At 33.4% G+C, this 24853-nt stretch overlaps 3 protein-coding genes across 5 annotated transcripts; 2 read left to right on the top strand and 1 right to left on the bottom strand.

The window, feature by feature from the left end:
• The first annotated feature begins 6178 nt into the window (after positions 1-6178).
• Positions 6179-11796, top strand: LOC100243995 (uncharacterized). 2 transcript variants are annotated; one of them, XR_009466950.1, is made up of 7 exons: positions 6179-6575; positions 7105-7272; positions 8193-8439; positions 9668-9844; positions 10460-10725; positions 11128-11336; positions 11477-11796. XR_009466950.1 is itself a non-coding variant. In XM_059740811.1 (6 exons), exons 1-6 carry the CDS (start codon positions 6327-6329, stop codon positions 11281-11283), a joined length of 1263 nt encoding a protein of 420 aa, XP_059596794.1. In that variant the 5' UTR covers positions 6252-6326; the 3' UTR covers positions 11284-11796. The 2 variants fall into 2 exon arrangements, 1 of the variants encoding a protein (XP_059596794.1); XM_059740811.1 differs by having other exon boundaries at positions 6252-6575; positions 11128-11796.
• Positions 11797-13238: 1442 nt separating this feature from the next.
• On the top strand, positions 13239-17113 carry LOC100242201 (protein PGR). Its single transcript, XM_002284840.4, has 5 exons — positions 13239-13515; positions 13745-13858; positions 14893-15115; positions 15715-15963; positions 16821-17113. Exons 1-5 carry the CDS (start codon positions 13370-13372, stop codon positions 16950-16952), a joined length of 864 nt encoding a protein of 287 aa, XP_002284876.1. The 5' UTR covers positions 13239-13369; the 3' UTR covers positions 16953-17113.
• A 545-nt stretch (positions 17114-17658) lies between these two features.
• LOC100252451 (serine/threonine protein phosphatase 2A 57 kDa regulatory subunit B' kappa isoform) lies at positions 17659-23564 on the bottom strand. Of its 2 annotated transcripts, none has more exons than XM_019223001.2 (5): positions 22838-23564; positions 22664-22765; positions 20807-21981; positions 18009-19534; positions 17659-17861 (listed from the first exon to the last, which is right to left on the bottom strand). In XM_019223001.2, the coding sequence occupies exons 2-4, from the start codon at positions 22731-22733 to the stop codon at positions 19175-19177; spliced, it is 1605 nt and encodes a 534-aa protein (XP_019078546.1). In that variant the 5' UTR covers positions 22734-22765; positions 22838-23564; the 3' UTR covers positions 17659-17861; positions 18009-19174. The 2 variants fall into 2 exon arrangements, with proteins under 2 accessions (XP_019078546.1, XP_059596793.1); XM_059740810.1 differs by having other exon boundaries at positions 23186-23564.
• Positions 23565-24853: the final 1289 nt, after the last annotated feature.

Raw genomic sequence — 24853 nt, 5'->3', positions numbered from 1 at the left:
CGAGTATGCTTTTGGCGAAATAAATAATGATTACCCGTGAAATACGGTCAAGAATCTTGTTTGAGACGCTAGCCACTAGGTCTGGACTGGACATCAGGATAGGGGATGGGCGTGCCACGTGTCAGTCTATGTGATCGTCCGGACAGAGGGTTGGACGTACCACGTGTCAGTCCATGCGATTGTTTGAACAGATGATTGGCGTGCCACATGTCCAATGGATGAGTGCCTTGTGAGGCCGCCATATGTACACTTAGGGATGGTTCTTACATATCCCAGAAGTAACTATCAAACTCGATCTTCACCATTGGAAGTATTTGAAAAAATTTAAGTTATTAAATAAAATTACAAATAATGGAATTAAGGTATAAATGAATGGGATCAACTCTAAATGCGAGATGATCTAATTGGCCGTATATTTTGGTGGGCATCTCTTTAATATTGTAACCAAACCTGGCCGGCCATCTGTTCCGGTCTGAATGTGCAATTTCTTGAATTAATACCAAAACATGTCTAGGACATGTTCAACACCAAACTGATTCGAGTGGTCTATTTCAAAATGGTGCTCTGCCGCTAACATTGTAGACTTGTGTTGCTTCAAAATGGAGTTCATTGAATGGATCACAGTCCATCAAAGAGTTTTTTATCCAAGTGATAAAAATCTTCTGTTTCACACGTTTGTTTTGTGAAATCAGTAGCTACACAACCAACCAGAAATGTCCACAATGGGATAGAGGTTGAACCTTGATACATAGAGTTTGAAAATATGGTGTGAAAAATAAATATACATTTATTGAGTTGCTGCCCTTGTTTGGGTCCATGTGATGTGAAATCTGAGGGTTTGCTTTTAATTGGTACACTTGAATTGTCCATTTGTATGCCAATTTGCTTGATTCTATAATTCTTACTGCAGTCACCGACTCACCATGCTTCGTGTCCGTATCCCATGGCCTTGTCAAATGAATAGGTTTATTTTAAGTTGGGGGTACAAAATAAAGTTCCCAACAATTAATGGACTTTGATATCGACCTTTATTTGTCCGGTTCGTAAAAGATATTTATCCATTTGATTCTACAATATTACAAGACACAATAAATTAAATAAATAAAAAATAAACATTATATATGTATGTATAAGATCATCTTAATCACATTGACATATTTTTAATCCAGTTTATTAAATCACCAAAATATCTATAAATATATATATATATATATATATATATATATATATATATATATATATATATATATATATATATATATATATGTGTGTGTTTATTTGACTATCAAAAATAAAATTTTATTTTTTATTTTTAAAAATAAAAAATAATATATTTTTAAATAACATTTTTAGTTTTTTTTTATTTTTTTTTTAATTATTTTAAAAAATAATGTTATAAATATATAGAATGATTAAATATAAAATTATTTTAAAAATATTAAAAATAAGTTAAAATGATTTCAAATTTTCAAACAAACGTTTTGTTTACAAAAAATTAGCAAATAATTTTCAAAACCCGTTTTCAAAAATAAATAATGAATAGTTATCCATGAGCATATTATATCAGAAAATAAATAAATTATCCTAAGGTTTTAACACTTATTAATGACGAAGATATTATGTTACCAATATGATCCAAAAGTTTAAATAGCATTGGAGTTGGTAATAATAAAGACATTATCATTCGCCTTTAGTAACAATAACAATATTATCATCAAATTGAAAGAAGTGAAGGAATAATATAATAATATAAGCTGACAGCCCACTTTCCATGTATACACACTGTTGATTGGAAATCGAGGCCAACCCTAATAAATGCGTCTAACGCCCCACTTTAATTTCATACCCGCCTTGTGAAAACCGCAATGGTCAAAGTACATTTCAGGGGTTTGGTTTGATTCTTCTTCGTTCCTTTTTCCCCTTTTTTGGAGTGAAAGCTTTTTGAACCACTTGAGTCTTCATCCAAGTTCCACGTCATTTGGGGCTTGTTTGGAAGGTGATCTACATAATTAATTAATTACAGTGACTTTTGCTATCCATATAATTTTTTTTCTTCGTAATTTTAGTAATTTTTTTAGCGAAAAAACTTGAGAATTTTTTTTTATTTTTTATTTATAAATAATTTAATATAAATTTTGAAGGGTGGCATGTCACATGTGGTCCTAGCCTTAATTGCTCTGTCACTGTTCCAATATAATATATTCATCCAATCTATTTTATCATTTAATATTTATACTAGATAAGACACGTAATACATTTTTGAAATGGTAGATGCAACTATATCTTCAATAAATGCAAACATATAACATATGCCATTTTCTTTTTATTTTATTTTTAAAATACACATATTAGACTTTGTTTGTCTTATGATTTTAAAAAAAGTTTCTTTTGTTTTTAAAAACAGAAAACTATTTTTAAAAATTTTTACTACTGTTTGACTGTTATTTCTAAAAATAAAGTGAAATAAAAAAAAAAATTAAAAATAAGAGTTGTTTTCATCCATTTTTAAAAATAGAGAGAATTTTTTATTTTTTAACTTAAAAATAAATCTAATATTTTGTCACATCCCACCGGTATTTTGTGCTTTAATTGAATGAAAAGAATGGTTCAAAAATAAGCCATGTGATGGGTATAGCTGGATCTTGGTGTGCTTTAATACCCAATCAAAACAAGGACCACGTCATAATTTGATTGATAATGATAATGTCATGTGTTTAACTCCATTCCGACAAACATAAGATCATGTTTGGTAAAGTTAGTATTTTGTTTGTATTTCTATTTCTAAATATAAATGAATTTGATCATTTCAATTTTTGTATTTGGATGCTCTTAGAAATGTAAGATTAAAATAATTATTGGATCATATTTCAATATTAGGTTGTATTAGCCCAAGGGTTCTCCTAATCAGATTTTAATGATAACAAACAATGGTTAAGTGACTCATTGGTTTGAATTGTAAAAAATCTCATGTATAAATTTAGAAATTCACCAAATGATTAAATGGATATAAGATTAAGACATTTGAAATATTTTTAATCATAGGAAACAAATGTAAGATGAATGCATGGGTGCACTTAGGTTTTACATATCTTTTCATACATCTTTGAAAAACTCGGTTTATTATTTAAAGTTATAATTTTATTAAAACCCGAATTTTATCAAATGTACCTTAGGCATAACGTTTTAAAATTGACATATTAATTTACCTAAAGACATTGCCTAAGTGTTAAAAATGAAAAGAAGTGAAAAAGATAGGTTTTCGAGGCCAAAATGCTGAACCAGTCGAGGCACAGGCCAACTGGCTCAACCAGCCAAAGAACCGGTCGACCGATTGCCCTTATCCGATCGAGGTTCAGTCGATGAGTGTCAAAAATACTCTCTCTCATCTAGTAGCCTTCCCTTCCCGGTTGAGGTACCCTCATTCCCGATCGACCTCCGATGGAGACAACGGTAACCTGCCAAAGCATTAAATGCTCAAACGGCTAGTGAACCGGTCGACCCCTAACTCAACTGGTTGAGACTGCTTTATGTTTTTCTTGGCACCCGATGTTAGAAACCTATAAATTGAGAGCTTTACTTCATTTATGACATAGAGAACACTTGCAATCAATTGTCTACTTACTTGTTATTGCCTTAAAAACTCTTTTTTATTTCTTGGTGCATTAAATCTTCACTTACATATTTTTTAGTGCACCATTGTGAGTCATCATAGCTTTGATTTGTATTTGAGCCATTATTGAGCTAGGTTGAGAGAAGATCATTCTTGTAAATTGAGTATTAGAGCCTTCAAGTATGTTAAATCTTGAAGAGATTGTGTAAGAGCCCATTGGAGTCAGGATCCAAGTGTAAAGAAGATTAAAAGCTTGGTTGAAGCTTCAAGTTAGTGGAACCCCCACTCGGTTAGGAACTTGAGGAGAGTGGATGTAGGCAAGGAAGTGTCGAACCACTATAAAATATGAGTTTGAATTCTCTAACTCTATTTCATTATATTTTGCTTATATTATGTTTAAATTAGTTGTGTTAAAAAAGTTTTTGAAAAACCCAATTTACCCCCCTATTGGGTGTTTTTCTTATTAGCATTTATTTTTTTAAGTTGTAATGAACCATACATATAGTTTAAAATAAATTTTTATTTTTATTAAAAAAAAATCCCAAACTACACAGTTTTAAATATATATTTTTTTAAATTCCAATTTTAAAAATATTTTTGAGATTTTTTTTTAACTAAATAGTAAAAGTCTGTTTAGTGTGTGATTTAAAAGCAATATTTTTTTAAACATATTTTAAAATTTTATAACACTATTGCATTTTTAAATTAATTTAAAAGATTTATAACACTGTTGGGTCATTATTCCCTAAAAACAAAAAAGAATTATTTTTTAAATAACAAGTATAAGTGTTTTTTTCAATTTTTAAAAATAAAAGAAAGACAGAGAAATAAAAAATTTCAAGAATAACTAAGTGGATGTAATTAATAATTTAAACTATTTAATGTGTCTTTTAATTTTAAAAATAATTTGGAATTCAAAACAAGACTTGGATGTGTTCTATTTATTAGTGAATCTAATAATTTTTTAAAATAACTTGAAACTCGAATATCGATCCAACTAATAAATAAAAACCGGTCAATAATGATTTTATTGATTCTCTTATACACAAACCGATTTTTATTTTTATTTTTTATTTTTTTACTAGATAAATAAACCTCAAATAAAACAAAACTTAATATATTAGATTCATTAAAGAGTTTAAATTTTTTTTAAAAATAATTTGAAATTCAAATAACGATTCAATTAATACTAGAATTTATGGGCAAAATAACTATTTTTTATCTTATACATAAAACTACAATTTTCTGAATTTTTTCGGTAGACAAATAAAGTCTAAATTAAATAAGACTTAATAGTTAATACATTCGATTTATTAAGGAGTTTAATATATTTTTTGTAATTACTCAAAACTCAATCAATACAAAAAATTTATGGATAAAAATTGGTTTATAATGACTCTATTATTTATTTTATGCACATTATTATACTTTTATAAATTTTATGACTTTATAAATAAACTTCAAATCAAATAATACTTTGAATTCAATTTATTAATAAGCTTAACAATTTTTAAAAATGATATAAAAATTTCAAAAAAATAAACAAAAACAGATACATTATGAGTCCCGACTTTATTATTTTCTTGTAAACATAACTATATTACTTTGAATTTTCTCACTAGGTGAATAGATTATAAATTAAGTGAAACATAATTAATAATTTAAATTATTTAATGAATCCACTTATTTTTAATAATAATTTGAAATTTAAAAAATAATCCACTTAATTGTGTATTAAGTTGGGGTATTCAAAAATATTATATGCATACTTGAATATTAAATGTGAAAAACTTGAGTAATTTACATGTTAAAAAGTTAAACTTTATTAATTTTAAAATTTATTTTCAATAAAAATATTATTAACAATTATTATTTTTAAACTATTATGAATATTCATTTTTAACAAAAAAAAGAAAGAAAGAATGATGCTTTGTGAGATGTTAATATTTATATTTTTATAACATATACTGAAATAGTATATATATATTTTATAAAATAATATAATTTATTATTTTATTACAATAATAATATTATTCATATTTTACTAAAAACTAATTATTTTTTAATTTATTTATAATTACAAAACTACTTTCCTTTTAATAAGACTTGAATTGAATTGAATTAATATTATATAAATTGAATTTACCATGTTTTTAAAAAATAAAAATAAAAATTTTTAAAAACAACTTATTTAAACATTTTTTTTATGTAAAATACTAAACACCCTTATTTTTATAAAATATTAAACATTTTTAACATTTGAAAAATTTTATCATTCAAGTGTTAAAAAGATTAAAAATATTTTTTTGAATCAATATCAAACACATTCTAATGATTTGTTTGATAATGATTATAAAAACATTTTTATCTTAAAAAGTATTTCTTAAAACAAAAATTTGATAAAATTTAAGAAACATCTTTAAAAATCTAAAAAATCATTATGGAAAATCACTTATAATGTCCTTTTTTTTTTTTTCAAAAAAAAAAAAACATTTGAAAAATAATTCACGAAAAAACATTTCAACTAAAAAATTATAAACGTTGCCCAACGCATTGTAAGCCCGGATCAACTCAATACCATCGAGTCCATGTCATATTAGAGCCTATTTAGGCCCAAGAGACTTCAGACCGTCTTTTAGGTCAGAGAAGAGGTTCCTAAAGCGTAAAGTATAAAGGAGCATCAAAATCAAATAACAGCAACCTGAACAGAGCTGAAATGGAGAGCTCGGTTCCAACAGAGGAGATGTTAGAAACCCTAACGAAGAGAGGATGGTGTTTTGGGAACGTAGAAGAAGTGAAAGCAGTGATCATGATCAATTCAGCTTTGCACGACGAAGGCTGTACTGTCGATTCCGTTGAATCGGAACTTGCAAACATGGACTTGAGATCCATCGGAGCCAAGTCCTTGCCCGATCCATCTCTTCTCCGCAAATCTTCTTATCTCCACGGCCCCAAAGTTCTTCAGGCAACACCTTTTTATCTTATCTTTCTCTTTTAATTTTGCTTTTTACGCTATTTGGTTGCCGAGAAAATTGTGGAGAGGGAAAGAAAAAGATTGGAAATTTTAACTTTCTTGTTTTGTTTTAAAAGTTTGAATTCCTTGGTTTTATTTTGTTTTGGCTTCTGAAAAGTGAAAAGCTCAACTCATCTGAGCCAAATAGTTGCGTTAGGTGGTAAGGTACCAAATTTTGCCCTTTTCTTTTCATTCGTTTCCTGAGAACCAAATGGAGAATTATTTCTTGGAAATTGAACACTCAAATTAACTCAGTCAAGTAATCGTGCAATACTTAATTTGTGATTTTTTTTTTTTTTTTTTTTTTTTTTTTTTTTTGGTGAAATGGAACGGCAGAATGGAAATTTCGATTTTCCTCTTGCCTTCTGTTTCCTTCTGCTTTACAGCAACCAGACAGAGTGTTTTCATACGTTTTATTTTCTTTTTCTGCGATCTACTGCTTAATTTTCTTTAGTTTTTATGTTTTATTTTATTTAATCAGATATCTTCTGTGAGGGACATATCCCAAAGTAGCATTGCCGATTCTTCCGGAAATTCAAGTAGCCGGAGGCTCCTAAGGTTGAATCTCACTGATGGTTGCACTGAGATGACTGCTATAGAGTATTCTCCCATACCAGCGATTCCTGATAATGTTGTTCCTGGTACTAAGGTATTCTCAGTTAGTTAGGGTCTAATATGCTATTCAACTTTGTTTATTTGGTTGATTTCTATTTTCTATTGAGCTTTCTGTAATAGTTCTATTGTTGCTTATACAACTTTCCTTTTATCTGGGTTCTTCAAAATAGTGTTAAAGAAAATTTGATGAATGTGTTGATCATGGTTGTAAAATTGAGTGACTATTAGGTGAGCGTCAGATGGACCATCACTCTGGATCAAATTGGGGCAGAATTGAGATAGGCTTAAGTTTAGGTTAGAGTTGGAAATTTGGTGTGGGCTTTTGGCGCCCTTGTATACGTTGTGTATACTTTAACGTGCTCGTTTGGTAGGCGCTGTTTGTTTATTTGCCTATCAAAAAGAAAAAAAAAACAAAAAAAAATCTAAGAATAGGAAGAACATAAATTTGATTCAGGTAAAACAGAAATTCATGTATCTTATACAAATTTAGAATCATGGTGGTGATGGCATATAATTTCATATGCATGACAATGAAGGTTATGTGATTTGTAATTACACTATGTGAACAAGTGAGGATGACATGAGAGATTTTGCCTGGAGACAAGATGTGTAAAAGGGCATTTGCAGCATGGAGTTTTATTCATATATGCGTGAGGAAAATTTCAATTTTGTGAAAGTAGTGTTGGCAGGGAAAACTTAAAATTTAATTGGATTTTACCTGATCAAAATGAACTGGGAGGTATAACAATCCTTTTAGTCATTAATACAGAATGTTGCATCTGGCATTTTCAAAAGAATCTATGATGACTTTTATTTGCTTATAAAAAAAAGGGAATTATGATAACACTTCTTTGCTGTGTCTCTTTACCTCCTCTATCTTTTTTTTGGTTCATATTGTACTGACACAATGTACATGACTCCTCTTAATTTCTGTTGCTGCTTTCTGTTTGGCAGGTTCGTTTGGAAAAAAAAGCTGCAATACATAATGGTATAATATGTTTGAATCCTAAAGTAATAACTGTTTTAGGAGGTGTTGTCAAATCCCTTTATGAAGAATGGCAGATGAACCAAAAGTATTCAGGTTTTTCACGTTCATCCTTAAGGCTATCACAGGAAAGTGGCACTGGTGGCCCTCCACCTTTTGAGAAGCTGCAAATTGGGGCACCCACACGTCGGTCTTCTGAGCAAGGGAGAATTTCTTGTCAGAGTTCTAAACCTTTCCATTCTTATCATTTTTTTTGTCTTTTTTTCTTTTTGGCACTCCTACTTCTAACTGTTTTCAAATATTCTTATTAGGTTTTGTTCTAGAATACACAAAACTTTTGTTGGACTCAGATTTATGTTGTTAGCTAAAACATTGATGACATTAACTGTTCTAAGGACAAACTTAAGAATGCTTTTAACTTTTTCATTGAAGTCATCCTCAGAAGAGATCAAGAGGCTCAAATTTTTGTTACATGGGGTTAGTTATGACATTTTTTTTTTTAGGTTTTTAACTTATTGGAACTAGTCACAGTTAAAGCTTACAATATAGTTCATGTTCTGTTGGTCAGCACCTTGGTGTTTGGGTCCCCATGGGGAGTGTGAAGGGTTTTTCCATGGAAGGTTCCTTGGTTCAAAAAAAAAAAGTCCGTGTTCTGTTGGTTAAACCAGTTGCATAGGCATGTTAACAATTTTTTGTCCTGGTGCTTATATAATTGTGTTTTTGCCCATATTACCTGCTGATGCACTGGAATCCCCTTCTTCCTCATTGTGTTAATTATGCCATCTAATAAAAAACTAAGATATAGTTAAAAGATTTTTTTGGATTTGGGAATTCCCTTTTATCTGAATTTTTTGAATGCTCTTTATTGCGGCTAGCCTTGCTCTATTCTAGGCTTCTTCTTTCTTTGCTGGTGCTTGGGATGGTTTTTTTGTGCATACTGCCTGTATATGTTGTGTGTGCCCCTTTTTTTTGGTGTCTCTTAATACAAGCTTTTGTCTATCAAAGAGAAAAAAAAGAAAAGAATTAAGCTCTATACCTTTTCTATAGGTATTCTAGATGAAACATGCACAAATGAAGAATATTGCATGACTAAAAGTTGGAAAGTTCCCTTTACCTATTTTTTTGGTTATCTTTTGGCAGCCGTTGTATACGTCCTGTGTACTTTGGTGGGCTCTTTTTGACACTTTTCGTGCATTTCTTGTTTACCTATCAAAGAAAAAAAAAAAAGATTAGAAAGGAAAAGAATGCTTTACATGTTTATTGATGACTTTGAGTTTACTTTATTGGTACTAATCCAGGGACTAGATTGGGAAAAAAAACATAAATTGATATGTCAGCAGTTGTAGTAGGGACAAAAGTTTCAATGATAATTGCAATCTAGTGCTGGCTTATTTCCAAAGGCAGGTACACATGTAATTTATAAAGGGAAGGTGATGATTTGCAGCTTGCTATGGATCAACATCCAAGAACATGAGACCAACTGTTGCGGAAACTAGACAAATGGGAAGAGATCATAACCTTCATTTGAAAGCAGAAAATACAGAGGATGATCTCAAAGCAGCCTCCCTTATTGAAAGAACTGAAGAAAAACCAAGTAGCTCAGAAATGAGACCAAAAGAAGGTGCCCATTTAGTTGTGTTCTAACTAAACTTCCTTTTTACTTTTGTTATCTTATGGTGCATTTGGAATTCAGAGGAAAGAGAACATTTCATGTTCAGTTCTATAGCAGATGGTGCTTGCTACATGGATTGAATTTTCTCTTTAGTGAGGAAAAAAAACCGTTGAAATGAATATTTCCAGGACTCAATAAGAGCATTTAACAAATGAAGGGGATAATTTTGGAAATTTGAGTGTAGGGACCCAAATCTTTGTTTTGTTTAGTATAATAGCGTTTCTGTAGAACATGTAGTCATGTAAAATGGAGTGACCACCTTTTCCGAGGCTAATAATATAAACTAGAAATGAGATCATTTCTTGAATTCCTAATGTGAACTTGGTAACTTATTGAGAGTAAGTTTTGAAATTCATAGCCTATAAAAAAAGTGTCAAGAGATTCATCATCAATGCTGGTAGAAAAATAAAAGGACATCTAAACTACTCTGAGACAAAAATAATGGGTTTTGTAAGAATGTGGTTTCAAATGGTTGCATATTTTTATTTATTTATTTAATGTCAGAACTTCTTCAATTTTGAGTTTCAATTTCTGCACTGACGTTAATATGTGTAACTTTGATAGTGGCTGAATCTGTACCTGTTCAGAATCAAGCAGCTGCTCAAAAACTTCTCCAGAAGATGAATAATCCAAATCGGGATGATCGGCATTCCAAAGGTCGAAAACATAGGGGAAAGGGGAAGCAAGAAGAGGCGCCAGTCTACACTCTAGATGAATGGGAAAAGAGAAAAGCTGGGCCAAAAACTTCAATAAAAGATGAGCTTACAGATGTTAGCCGGGATGAGGATCTTGCATGGCAGCTTCAAAATCAACTTGATGTGGAAGATAATGTCAGCTTCTACCCATCTTTTATCATCATCAAAATCCTAGAAGCTCCTTAAAAAGTCTACAAGCAGATCAGAAATGATAATAAACGGGTGCAATATAAAAGAGATACTCGTATATTTTTTGAATGAGCCATTGTCACTGACCATCCATTTTTTCCTACTAGATGTAGTTTTTGAAATTTTGAGAAAATGTTGAAATTTTTCAAAAAAAATGCTGACAAACTATCTGGTCATGATGGTTTTTTGCTTGGAGTATCTCTATGGTAGGACCCTTTTAGAAATCAAGTGATGCATCAAAGAATATGTGCTAGAGTGCCCTTTTTTCTTGTTACATACTATTGTTGTTACGATAAATTGATTATAGTTGTGGTAGTGTTTGATGCCATTGATTTCCAATTTGTTCAGGTGCTGAGGGATACTCACAAGGCAGAAGCAGAGAATATAAGAATGAGCATGTTCAATTATGAAAGAGATGAGGATAGGAACCAGGGAACTCGTCATAGAGGAAGGGGAAGAGGCAGGGGAAGAGGTAGAGGAAGAGGCAAAGGGAGATTTGGTTGATCATTTGGCCCACTTCTCATTATTATTTCGCCCATATTACCAAATTTTGTCTGGTAACTACTTTTTCCTCAACTTGTGTTCATTTGAATGCCATTTTGAAGGTGCTGACTCCTAAATTTGTAAAGAATTCTCTTGTCTATCTGTGCTTTTTCTGAGTTGTGTAACAAAAAGGTTCCATTTTTTCCTCCTGAAGGTTTTGATTGTCAGCAGAGATCGGGACCCAGTTTCAACAACCCTGCATTATGATCTCACGGCTCCCATATCATAGAGACGAGTTTGTATTTAAGCAACACAGGCTGCTTCTTTTACCTCACATTTTAATGAGTCCATTTTTACAGGTCCCAAGTTTTGCCTTCATTTTAGCCTCTTTTTCCCTTTTCCAATGGTTTCTAAGCTGTTGTGCTTCCACATAAACATCGGCCTCTTTCCTTTGTGTATGCCTTTCTAGTTGGGGGATTGTGAACTAATATGTGGATTCCCTGTGATATATTTGGATTTAATGTTTTTAGATAATCTTTTAATTGTTTTTAAGTTATTTTTATTTATTTTTTGAGAATTGTTTTAAAAAATAATCATACAAATATGGAAAATGATTAAAAATATAGCAATATATATAAAAGTTATTTTAAATATATATTTAAAAGCATAAAAAGCAAGTTAAAAATATTTTAAGTTTTCAAATAAATTTATATTTTGCAAAATATCATAAAATAATTTAAAAAAAATAGTTATTAGAAACTGCTTTGTAAGACGAAAACAATCCTCAAACATAACATTGTAGATTTTCCATTTTATCATAATGGTGATTTTAATACAAAGATGATGATAAAGGTAATACACAAAATAATGATAAGAATCTATTTCAATTAATATTTTCATAAATCAATAATAATTAAATATTAATAATATTTGATTCTCTAAGTTTAGGAAATAATATTTATTTTTCTTAATTTTAAAATATTTATTATTTATTTATTTCTATAATTTAGAATACATTCTTGCATAAATTTTTGAAAAAAAAATTAACAAGATTGATCACTTTCATTGTCAAATTATCAAACTATTTATAATATAAGAGTTAGGAGAGGAGGCTCGAAACCTTCTCTAGATGTGATCGAATTTCATAAAAATGATTGATCTACTTTCACAAATCATGTCTTACTCTTAAAAATGAAAAATAAAAAATTATACTATTTATTTTCCTTAATTTTAAAATATTTATTATTTCCTTCTTTTTATAATTTACAATACATTTTTGTCATAGCCAAATTATCAACTCACATGGAGAATTCAAACATATAATGAATTCCAGTATTGTAATTTAGCCCAACCGACTGTTTTAAAGCAAAGTGAATTGCATATCGAAGATTTAGACCAATAAGATTTCTTGAGTTCCACCATTGGCCACTAGGCCCACCACCTGAACGTTTCTATCGCACATATTTGGTATGTTGGAGGGTTACCACATTTATGGTGCATGTGGTTTGGGACACTGTTAGGTACATGTATATTCTGACCCAACAATTTTCTGGTTCTACGGATTTGGGAAGGACAGGGGTGGAAAAATAAAATAACCAAGAATTTATTGAATTATTTTTAACAATATGGTATGTAATTTATATTTAGTTATTTAGTGTTAAAATAAGACTTTCAGATATAATTTTTTTTTATAAAAAAGTTATGGGTCCAATTTTAATCCAAATAAATAAATCGAATCTAATAATAATAATAATAACAAAATATAATTTAATATAAAAATAAAAAAATATTACCCCTTATAAAAATCATATTTTAAATATTAGGATGGTTTAATATAGCGGAATTAAAAAAATTATATCTTTTTATCTAATTTTATGAATTCTAAAATTTCTTTTTTATTTTCTTTTCTTTTATTTTTTAATTATTTAAATTCAAAAAAATGTGACAAATATGAATAGAAATACTTATTAGGAAAATTTTATTTTATGTGTTCAAGTGTGGAGTAGAAAGGCAGATTAAGGCAGAAGGCAGCAAACAGCAGAGCAGAAGGACCGTGCCGGAGTTCTCATAGAACCCGAGTCAAACGTCTCGTGGAACCGCCGAGAAAATGGAGAATTTTCCGATCCAACCAATCATAGCTATTCTCTTTTCAGCTGCAATCGCTATTAGATCATTCAGAAGAAAATCTCTCGACCTTTCTGGAGCGTTCGCCGGCTTCGCTGTCTTGACTATTCATTTTGGAGTCGGATACAGGTTCACTTTGATTCTTTAGTACAAGTTTTTTCATTTTTCTTTTCTCCGTTTGGTTGCTGAGAATTTTTCAATCCTTTTTTTTTTTTTTTTTGAAACGGGTATTATGGTAGCAAAACATTTGTGGGGTTTCTAGTTTGAATGTGTTCTCTTGTGGTTTTGTGTCAGCGACCAAACGGATTGCTGTTGGAGTTTTTGCTTAGATTTTTGGGTGTTCTGATGATTTATTTAGGTATGGAGCTATGTTGCTTGCGTTCTTTCTTACTTCGTCTAAGCTTACCAAGTTTGGAGAGGAAAAGAAGCGACTCGTTGATGCTGATTTCAAGGAGGGTGGTCAAAGGAATTGGTATTACTTCGTTTCCATTGGATTGATTTAAGTTTTAAAAGCTTAATTTGGTCAGAATTTTGAAGGGTTGTTGCTTCTATGGGGACTTTTAATTTGTTCTTCTCCATAACTATAATGGTGGTTTTCTGCTTGATGCCCAAGACTCTTGTTGAGATTTCATTTGTTATTCTTAACCAATGAAAAATTTTCTCTTTTGGTTTTTTTTATTACTATTCTCAAAGACTTTTAGATGATTCATTTAGTATTTTCTGGGACATGGGTTTGATATTGAATTGCCAGGACATTCTATGTTCATTGAATCTTTTTACATTCATCTTCTTAAAGCAGACCATTCATTGCAGACGGATAAAATTGTTTAGTCATTACAGTAACTTGTAATGTTTATTAATCAATCCAAGTGGGCTGTGCTGCCGTACTGCATACTGAAGATAGGGATAATTAATGAATCCTGAAAGGAATTTGGGTTATCCTATGCTGCTGAGAGATTGCAGCATCTTCATGTGTACATCCACCCTTCACTGGACTCCTGAATCTCCTTGTATGCCCACAACATTGGTTGTTGGAGGCCTCAATGGTACTCAAGGCAGAGCTCCTTGATGCTGCTCACCTGCCCAAGCCAGAAGCAGGACTCAACGAGTTCAATAAGACCTTAGCATACATCGACAACATACTTCAGCACCTTACACTAGCCTGGTTATGATAGTTTGAGGTCTTGTCTTGGTGCTCAAAGATAGTCACTCTCGAGAGAATCGTGACTGTATGTGCTCCCCTTCTGATATGATTTGTAGAATCGATAAAGATATTCTTAATTATCTAAAGATAAAATACTAGATGATAAACTAATACGTCCTTAGCAAACTTATTTAGGTGGGAATTTAAATCACTTAAACCCAATATTTATGATAAAACTGAATCATCTGACTTGCAAACACTAATACTTAGTGCCCTTTTCAGATAGGATTAAAATATGCCAAGCCTTTTGGATGACAAAGCTAGAAGAAAGGAACATTGATAGCCCCATTTCTTCTTTTCAGGAAGCAAGTTCTCTTCAATAGTGGCATCAGTGCAGTTTTGGCTTTGATTCTTTGGAGATTGACTGGATGGCAGGACAAGTGTTTGGACTCAAAAGAATCAAGTCTTATCACTTCTCTGATTGGTGGAATTATTGGTCACTACTCCTGCTGCAATGGAGACACTTGGTCCTCAGAGCTTGGGATACTCAGTGATTCACAGCCTCGATTAATCACAACCTTCAAGGTTAATATTCTCCCCTTCATATCATCTGCAATGAATTTTTTATTCTTGTCACATTACTAATCCCACATTCACTTCTATTTATGATGAGAAAGCACTAGTCTTTGATTGCCTGCTGCCACCATTTAATATAGCTAAGGGAGTGAAGGAGGTGGCATATGATGGTCACCTTGCTTGAGGGATTCAATTTTTTGCTCTAGTTGCTGCTTAACTTTCTCATCTGACAGAACTTATTGAAGCACTTCCCCACCCTTTAAATTTGCACTTGTTGCAAGCTTTTAATGCATGACACTTGTGCTCACAGTTTTATCCATATAAGCCGCTGGAGCATAACATAATTAGTTCATGAGAATTAAGCCTTGAGTATCTCTAGGTGGAGAGAAGGATGTGTCTACCACTTTTAATGGATTTTCCAATGTACCCTGCAACATACTGCAAATTATTTTCCCATAAGACCTTGTGTGTCATGTTGAAAGCCTCTCTGGATGATTTACAAATTGCCTTGTACCTTTATTAAAAATTATGCAGACAAAAGGATATTAACTTGCTTCTCAAACTCAATAGAGATTCTGAATCCTGACGTCTTCCCACATGGTTATCAGCCTGTTCGAAAGGGTACAAATGGTGGTGTGACAAAAACAGGCCTCCTAGCAGCTACTGCAGCTGGTGGTGTCATTGGGCTTACATTTGTCCTCATTGGATTTTTCACAACAAAATGTGCTTCTGATGTAGCTTTGAAGCAGCTATTGGTAATACCACTTTCTGCAGTTGCCGGATTATGTGGAAGTCTAATAGATTCTCTATTGGGAGCAACACTTCAATACAGTGGATTCTGCAGTGTTCGTAATAAGGTAACTTCAGCAATTTACTTTGATATATTATTTGTGATCATGATAAAGTTCAACCTTGGTAAATTATATTGGGAGTACCTCCTTTAGTCAATATTAGCCATTGGATATGGGTGTACTGTCATAATCACATGGGCGAACTATCAGATCGATTTATCATAAATGACTTAAAATTCGGTGGGCTTCTATTCTGTCAAATTTTAATTACCACCATTTTGGCTTCCATTATCCATTTATACCAAAATAAGTATATGTTTACCTACCTATGTACACGCTTAAACATATTCAAATTTCTTTGCAAATATACAACATACTATCTAGTAGGCTGTTGTTGCCCAAAAAAGGGAGAGGGTGGGTTCCATTCGTATATAAGAATGCAAACTATTGAAATATCCTGTAGGATGAATGGAGCATTTTAGTACCTACTTCCAAACCATTTATGACCACAAATTAGAGTCTTATTTTAAACTTTCTAGAAAACAGATTATGGGTACGTGAATTAGATTTACTTTTATTTACTTTTGTGGTTTATGATGCATTTAACCATGTTAGGTAATGTAAAAGGGTAAAATGCCTCGTAACATGAGCCATTATTTATGGGCCTAATGGCGTTGTGGCTGCATGTATTGACCACAAGATCAGTTGTCACAAACAGCTATTTAGTTCCCTCCATTTTGTGTAGAACTACTGTTTATTTTTTACCATCCATGCTCTTCTTCTTCCCTTCAACTTGCAGCTTCTTGGTGATTAATTTACAAAATTATTTATTTAGTAATGTTTATTTTGTTGCTACTTCGGTATTGTTTTGAATATTCTTAGAAAATCAATGCTCAAATTAGGTTTTCTGATCATCTTTGAAGGTTGTTGGGAAACCGGGACCAACAGTGAGGAAGATTTCAGGAATCAGCATCCTTGACAACAATGGTGTGAACCTCGTGTCTATATTGTTGACCTCAATGCTGACTTCCATTGCCTGCTTGTACATTTTCTGAAACCATCAGTTATACTGAATTATCAACTTTTGAGATCTCAAGTTCCAGAATGATTATTCATAACTGATAAGAAGTTGCATGATGCAAAGTTGTCAAAATTTTGATTATGTGTTGAATTTGGCTGAACAATGCTTTAAAATAATTTTTTGCCTTTCGACTCTTTTCTTGGTCATATTTTCCATTAAAATTGTTGATAACCTCTTGCGAGTGTAGTGATGGAACCAAATCAGTTTCTTTATATCCTCGTTTCATGTTTTTATCTGTCTTATCACATTCTTCCTCTGTTTCAAAGCGGCTTAAGAGTTTTATAACATCATGATTAATAAAGAAGAGCTCAAAAATGTTATATTTGGTCTCGCAGGTAGGTTCCTCTGTTATTTCATCAATTTGGCCTTTTGCTAAGGCTTAAGGCTCTTTTTGAACTAGTTAACCAGATGAAATTGTTGTCATTCATGCATCTGGATCAAAATGAATAATGCTTCTGTTTACCTTTGTTCAATAGCCGTTGCACATAAAAATGCTAAACCTTACAGAGTCAAATACACCAGAGTTGAAATAGTGGGAGGTTGGGGCTACAGTTTGTTTAAATAGGTATTCATTAACCCATCAATTCCTTGACTCATCCTGGATCTTGTTTACTTGACTTTGGAAACAAAAAAAGATGAGAAGTGCGAGAAGAGAAGCATTAGGTAATCCACATTGAAAATTTGATATGAATAGGACTTTATTGGAGCTCTCCTTAGTATTGCTTTTCAATGGCCCAAAGGGTATTAATGTTTCAAATTTAATGCTAATACATAGAGCAAGTGCATGGATCCATTGATCTTCTAATCGCAGCCACAGCAAAGTGCATCTAAGCAACACTCGCAACTCTCAAAGCAGCAGAAGCAGCAACACAACGCGAACAATCTACACATGATGCAACACTCGTAAGACTTTATGAGTTTATGTTACTACATCCAAAAGATTGAAGCAGAAATAATGCAAAGATTAAATACAAATAGAAAAAGAAGAAATTAGGATTTGGTAGAGGAAGATCATATAATAACAACCAACCCTGCATAGAGGCAGCCTCTATCTTGGTGCCTTCTTTGGATGTGATCATAGTATGACATTTCTTGATATCCTGGTGGTGCGTACATGATCTCTTTCTATCTAATAATTCTCCCTACAATTCACAAGATTGATTCCAAGACTGACTAAGCATGTGAATATATAAGGCTCTGAGTGGTAAGATGATATATATGCAAAGACACAGGACGAAACTTCACGGTGGCTGCTTCTTTCTTAACCTGTAAGCATGGGATGATAAGGTCCCATTCTCTTTCATTCTTGACACTTGAGTACAAGGAGTTTAGCCCCATGGGTCCATGAAGGGTCCAATGGTGTCCCAGTATGAATTCTTATGCACGTGAAGACGACAGAACAATCAGTGTTTATTTGACCATTATTCGGGCAATGGGGTCCCATTGGGAGTCCTGTGACGCACACAGCTCATGACACTGCAATTATCCATTTACCAGCAGGTCTAGTAGGGAGTGCCTTGAGATTAATGGTGTGGCCATGTCCTTTATCTCTATGGCATTGCTCAAGCAGGGAATATATTGTTTTGGTGGTCTGCTCTAGGCTAGCCAAGGAGTTAAAGTTGAGAGTAAATAAGGGCTTGGCTATTGCCAATTTGCCACATCACATTACAGAAAACAACTTTCTTCTATCGGAGTATTGCTGTAATTCAAGCCACTACCAGCTATTAAACTATGGAAGTATGCAACATTAAAAGGGAGAATTTGGAATCAGCAAACATCTTTGATATCCCCAAAAGCAAACTGCCTGAATGTTCTCTTGACATGATTCAGGGGAAGATTGACAACCCATATTCTTAACGATGAGCAAAATAGAACTTACTAATACATAATGCCTGAGCAGAAGCAAACAGCCCTTGGATAAGGATTACAAGAGATGTTAGTACAAATGAAATGATTTGCAAGCAAAACAGCTCTTCTCCCTGGGTTGGGTATGGATTTGGAAAAGCTTCAAGGCAGTAGAGGGAGGGTGCTGGACATGGTAACTGGTGAAACATCACAGCACTGGCCTCACCCCTATTGGCATTCCAAATTTACCAAATTCAAGAACCAAATTTTAATACTGCAAGCAGAACTGCTACATCTATGCTTGTTTCAGCTTCCCAAGTACATAAAACTACTGGGTCACTACCTGAGCAATCAGCAGGTAACAGAGCATGTGGCTGGATTTACCAGAAATGAAATATTACCACCACCTACAGGCTGGAAGCTAGCAGCAGTTTCCAGGCGCTCCCATGTCAATCTCCGCTTCTCAGCTGCCATACTTGACTTTGAATCTTCCTCCTCCAATTTACCTTGGCAGGCAAGTACCAGTTCTTCATCCATCTCGCAGAACATCTTTCGCACATTTAGAGTCAGGTTGAGCACCGCTTGATTCCAGTGGTTCCGAGTGTTCCGCTCTAGGGCTGGGAAGACAAGAGGCAGAATTACCTGCCGGTTTTGTGTTATATGGTTGAGGACATGCTCATTGTTCCACAAAAAGTGTGCTCGTTCAGCCACCTGAAAATGACCAGAACAAAAGAACATGAAAACAATCTTAAAATTTTCTGTAGAGCAACACCTAATACCAGCTGGATGCCTAATTAAACAGGAAATGCATAGAAAAAATTGATAAGTCAAGAACTACTGCTCCATTTGCCCAAGCATAGATGCTCCTGTTTGCAGTACAGAAAATGGTACAGAAGCACATCCCTGAGAATATGGGTTACAGACCATTTTATGTTATCTGTTCTCCTGCATGGTTATAACTAAGGACAGGTGTATTTCATAATTTTGTTCTATAGACTGAACACCATCCACCAGTGCCATTGTCACATTCCTTTAGCAGCATAAGTTTATAGCAAAAAGAAGAAAGTAAAGGAATGGGAAGCAAGAATTCCATGGTTGACCCATCTTTTTCATTCCACAACTGAATCCCCCCCACCCTCACCCTGTTTGCTTCCCAGTGCAAGGGGAAAATAACCCTGGACTGGCCTGACAATAAGATAGTCATCAGACCATCTGAAAGGCAAATAAACCCAAATAAAAAGCTAACTAATAAAGCATATAAATGCAAGCATGTAAAGCAAGTATAGAATGCTCATCAAGCAGATTGGAACCCCAAGTGAAATTTCTCTGACAAACACCAGGAATGCAAGCCTCATTAGTACAAGGGCAGTACTAGGATAGAAGTAGATGTCAACTTCTGGGATTGAATTGTCACATGAAATTCAAGATGGAAGGAAAACAGAACAATGGAAAGATTACACATCTTAAGACTTGGCTCGATGAACACTGCTGAAAGGATTAAATATTTATTTTCATTGTTTGACCAGAAATGTGGGTTACTCATGTATATTTCTCCCTAGCATATATTTGGGATTTGGATTTGGACAAAGAAGTTGTAAAGTTGGTGAAAATATGGAAAGATGCGGTAAGACCATTATTACGAGGAAAAAATTGACAAGATATAGACGAACTATGTTGTAGTTTTGGTGCTGACAGTCGTTTTGTGGCATATTATACCCTAAAGTTTAACTTCCAGAAGATAAAGTATCACAATTCCTTTCTATTCGGACAGGAAATATGCAATAGTCAAAAGCTCTCTGAATAAAAAATCAAAAAAGAACAAATACAAACCACATTATGAAAAAGGAAGGAATGGAGTGATAAATAATCTACTGGAATTCTTCATTAACCAAGATTGAATAATGCTTCTCTAAATTCACAGAAGAAGATAAATTACCCAAGGAAATTTGAAACCAGACTACAGCAAAATAAAAGAAAAATTACCTGGAAATGGGAGCTATTGAGGCAGCATCCTATACGCCGAAATAATGGGACCATGATCTTTTGAAATTCCACCACGCCAGTCATCTCCAAGATCTCTTCCAACTCACTCAAGAACATCAACTCCTTCTGGCTATTTGTTACGGGCCAGTATTTTAGCAGTCCCTTTATTACAACACTGGCCAATTTTGGCTCCTTTTCTATAAACTGTACAACACAATATGTCAATTGTTGATGGTAAATACCAACTGATTTTGGTTTGTGCAAAGGAATCAGAGCCCTTGATAGAAACATCTTGTGTTCCTCCTTCAATGGCAAAGCAAACCCACTAATTACACTTCCAAATATTTCCAAAAGCTCAGCAATCCCATTATGCCGCTCAGTTTCAAAAACAAAGCGATAAATTATGTTGCTCACAGCCTTTCGAACAAAAGGCCTGTGAACCATAAACTTCCCATAAATCCGATGGAGAATTGTTTTCAAACAGTCTCTTTCCCTTGGATCCTCAGAATCAAAGAGCTCAAGTAGTCTCAAAATAAAAGAATGATCAACATACTTCTTTGCTACCTTTACGTCAAGAGAACTATAACTGACAAATCGGAGGAGTAGATCATACACAATTTGTAAATGTGACCAAGCAGGATCAAACATTGGTTCTTCATCTTCTGTTTCTCCACCAGTAGAATTAGAGCGATACTTTGGTGGAAAATCCCTAAAAAGGTTAATTGCACACATTTTGCATGTTGCAGCAATTGCTGCTTCACTAAACTTTGCAGATCCAGAAGCAACAAAATCAACAAGCTCTATCAAGGCTTGGCGTTTAGAATCTTTCTCTGCTTGATCCTTGTCTGGATCATTGAAATGGTAAACCACACAACAGAGGTTCAACTTACTGACAAACAATTTCTGCTTCTCTGTATTTGGAACATCTTTGAAGGATAGATGGGGCTCCACTGCCTCCGCTCCAGCTGCAACCATTGATGGGAAAACAGCTGAAGACATCCGTCTAACAACATTCAACCCATTGCTACATTGGATACTACTGCCCAAGTTAGTATTGTTGTTCGAATCACTCCCAGCAGAAGCCAATGTGTCAGATTTTGATGATTTCCGAGGGAGTTTGCTAAGAATTTGCTTAATCATGGTAGCAATGCCCCAATGTTGAACAGAAGGAAAACCTAGATTAAGGTTATGGTGATTAATGCAATACATAAAATATTCGAAAAACAAGACAAAAAGGAATGACAACTGATGCAACCTAGAATTTTTCTAAGATTCCCTTTGCTCAAATCCCCAACCCTAGTTGAGCAAGAAACTGATTGAATTATATCAAAAAAAGGAAAAACAAAATCGAATTGCTATCACAAGACTGTACAAGGAAATTCTTAATATGCAAGCAAACTATTTATGAGACAAAGTCTTAACATGTAAGACAATTTCTGCACATAAGTTTCCATTGAAAATTAACCTAGAGATAGAGAAAGAGAAGGGTAAGATACTCTGAATAGAACAATTTCATAACTAAAGCTAATGGGTAATATGCCTCCAACAGTAAAGTGTATAAATCACGGATGCCCCATGATACAAAAGAGAAAATTGATGAAATCCATGTAAAACTGCCAAAAGAATCAATGGGTTAACAGCTAGGTTGAAAGGAATTTTTCTAAATCATTGCCCAAGCTAGTAGTAGTGTCATCCAAATCACTGCCATTAATTCCAAATCCATAATCTAATTTAGGAAATTAGTAGAAAACAATAAGAATGAGTATGATAGCTACTGAATGATTTTATTTCTTAATAAAAAGAAAAATCACTTGGGATCTAAGTTTAAGTGGATTCTACAAGAATAGTATTGCATACGCTGTTTGGTTAGGCAGAAAATGGCTCCTGGAAAAATTTCTCTCTCCACTGGAATTCTACCCTGAAGCATGAGGAAGATCCATCATTTATCTTCAATTACACCTGAATAGAGAAAATTTCCATCAAAACAAACAAATTTAAAGAATATTTATGACTTAAAAGGACAGTTAAAACCTTTTTCAAAGCATTATAGCAGTGCCACATTTCCCAGCATAGAACACCCAGATCAAAGTCATAACAAGCTATATCCCATAGATGAAAATTTCCCCCAAAAAAAAAGCACGATGATGGACTAGAAAAAATCCAACCATGCCTGTTTTTACCAAAACATCAAGCAAAGAAAAACCCAAAAGGATTTAGGTCATAGCATTAGCATTAAATTGATGGGTAAAACCCCAGATCTGAGAATATCACATGATCCTACACAAAGATCTACCACATCACAGACGCTACACCCACTAAATACTGCAACCCAACACTTTCAAAATAAAAGAGAAAAATGAAAATGATCCAGCCACTTACCCCAAAAGAAAAAAAAAAAAAAAAAAAAAACTTTGAAATGGGCAGAGGTTCAACTGATAAACCCACAAAAAGAAAAGAAGAAATGGAGAGAAGATGGTTGTTGGAAGCTTGGGGGGCGAGTTGTGGGAGGAGAGTGGAGTGGAAGCTGAGCAAAGAAGATGAGTAATGGCAGTGATAAAAATGAAAGGGATGAATTTTACTTTAGGTGGAAGAGGTAATAATAATAATAAGAATGAAGAGAATTGAGGGGGCAGTGATGGGTGGTGGATGGCCCCATTTCCATGAGAGTTTGCTTTTGATATTTGGCCCTCCCTTTCGTTGTCTATATGTTTTTACACATTCCTCGATTCTTGAGTCGTCTCTCCCCTGAACTATGCAGTTGCTACCCTCTCACTGTGTATCCAGTACCATCACACCACTCATCACTCTCCTCCATTCTTTTTTTTTCTTTTTTCTTTTTTAAATTATTATTACTAGTATTATTACTGTTTTTATTATTATCATTCATGATGGTGAAACCCATTTAGAAAACTTCATCACTGGATTCATTTCACCATGCTAATCCTGCCATTATTGCCTTGAAAGGGTGATGGCATGTGATGATGTTCATGTCATCAATTATGTGGATCCATTTCTACACCCACAAAACATAAAAATAAAATAAAAATAGGGGTTGGGAGGAATCTGATATCACAAATATCTTTCAAAGGCATGAAGGCTAATTAATTTGGTAAAATTTTTACATGCACTGAAGAGTGAAGACTTTGGGATGGATTCCCATTTTCATTGAACTCAGAGAAGAAAGTGCTTTTGTTTGAGGTGTTTTCATATTTTTTGTTTTTCTTATTTTTTTGAAAATACATGAGAGAAAGTAGCATAAATGCTGAAGCCTTTAAGGTACTAAACAAAGGGAATAGTTCCATTTGTAGAAATTAAGAAAGCATATATAAGAAAGAGGCACCAGGAAAATGGATGATGTTTGGGGTAAGGGAGAGAGATAACATTGTGGAATTCAGCAAAAGCAACTGACAGAACCTTGAAACCACCATGAATTTGAGGTTCAAGGTTGGGTTGATGGGCCCTGTCCTTAAGGAAGGTAAAAGAATGGGACATTTGGTTAGCTGATTGAAGCAACAGCAGTCAGTGACATGATCAAGTTCGGGAACGAAATAACTCAATTAATGTCTTGTTTCTGAAAGCAACACCATGAAAGTAATGGAAGCTGTTAAACAAAGCAATATACCAATATCCAGAAATTCATTACACTTGACACGCCCATTCGATAAAAATCGGAAAATAGTCCTAAAATTCAATGATTATAGTCCTGAATTTTCTATTTAGCAATAAGCTTCAGTCATGAAAAGAACAAAAACAGTCACAAGAAACAGGGCCCTTAAAAGCTTAAAGGAAAAGCAGTTAGGTTTCAGCACCCAATCACATTATAAGTAGCTGCCAATTTAGCTGCTTCTTGGGCACGGTTGAGGAGAAATATCCCTTGTGCTCATTGTCCTATTGATGTGAATACAAGTATTCAATTATACTTTATATTACGAAAGCCCGAAAAAGGGTCTTCTCATCTTTTGGTAGGACAATGATATTGGACAGAGACCATGAATTCTGATAAAATAGACCCCAGCTCTCAGAGGGTGGCAGCCACACACCGGAGAT

The sequence above is a fragment of the Vitis vinifera genome, chromosome 11 (genome assembly GCF_030704535.1).
Source record: "Vitis vinifera cultivar Pinot Noir 40024 chromosome 11, ASM3070453v1".
NCBI classification, from domain to species: Eukaryota; Viridiplantae; Streptophyta; class Magnoliopsida; order Vitales; family Vitaceae; genus Vitis; species Vitis vinifera.
The sequence above is the reverse complement of the archived record's forward strand: the minus strand, read 5'-3'. Positions and strand labels throughout refer to the sequence as shown.

Excerpts from the sequence above, each read along its gene's own strand:
- LOC100243995 (XM_059740811.1), top strand. The coding sequence starts at position 6,327 with ATGGAGAGCTCGGTTCCAACAGAGGAGATGTTAGAAACCCTAACGAAG. Across the intron at positions 9,845-10,459 it reads AGAAATGAGACCAAAAGAAG|TGGCTGAATCTGTACCTGTT; the intron begins GTGCCCATTTAG and ends TAACTTTGATAG. Across the intron at positions 10,726-11,127 it reads AACTTGATGTGGAAGATAAT|GTGCTGAGGGATACTCACAA; the intron begins GTCAGCTTCTAC and ends CAATTTGTTCAG.
- LOC100242201 (XM_002284840.4), top strand. The coding sequence starts at position 13,370 with ATGGAGAATTTTCCGATCCAACCAATCATAGCTATTCTCTTTTCAGCT. Across the intron at positions 15,116-15,714 it reads GATTAATCACAACCTTCAAG|CCTGTTCGAAAGGGTACAAA; the intron begins GTTAATATTCTC and ends CATGGTTATCAG. Across the intron at positions 15,964-16,820 it reads TCTGCAGTGTTCGTAATAAG|GTTGTTGGGAAACCGGGACC; the intron begins GTAACTTCAGCA and ends TCATCTTTGAAG.
- LOC100252451 (XM_019223001.2), bottom strand. The coding sequence starts at position 22,733 with ATGCTTCAGGGTAGAATTCCAGTGGAGAGAGAAATTTTTCCAGGAGCC. Across the intron at positions 21,982-22,663 it reads TTTCTGCCTAACCAAACAGC|GTTTTCCTTCTGTTCAACAT; the intron begins GTATGCAATACT and ends ACCTTAATCTAG. Across the intron at positions 19,535-20,806 it reads TCAATAGCTCCCATTTCCAG|GTGGCTGAACGAGCACACTT; the intron begins GTAATTTTTCTT and ends GGTCATTTTCAG.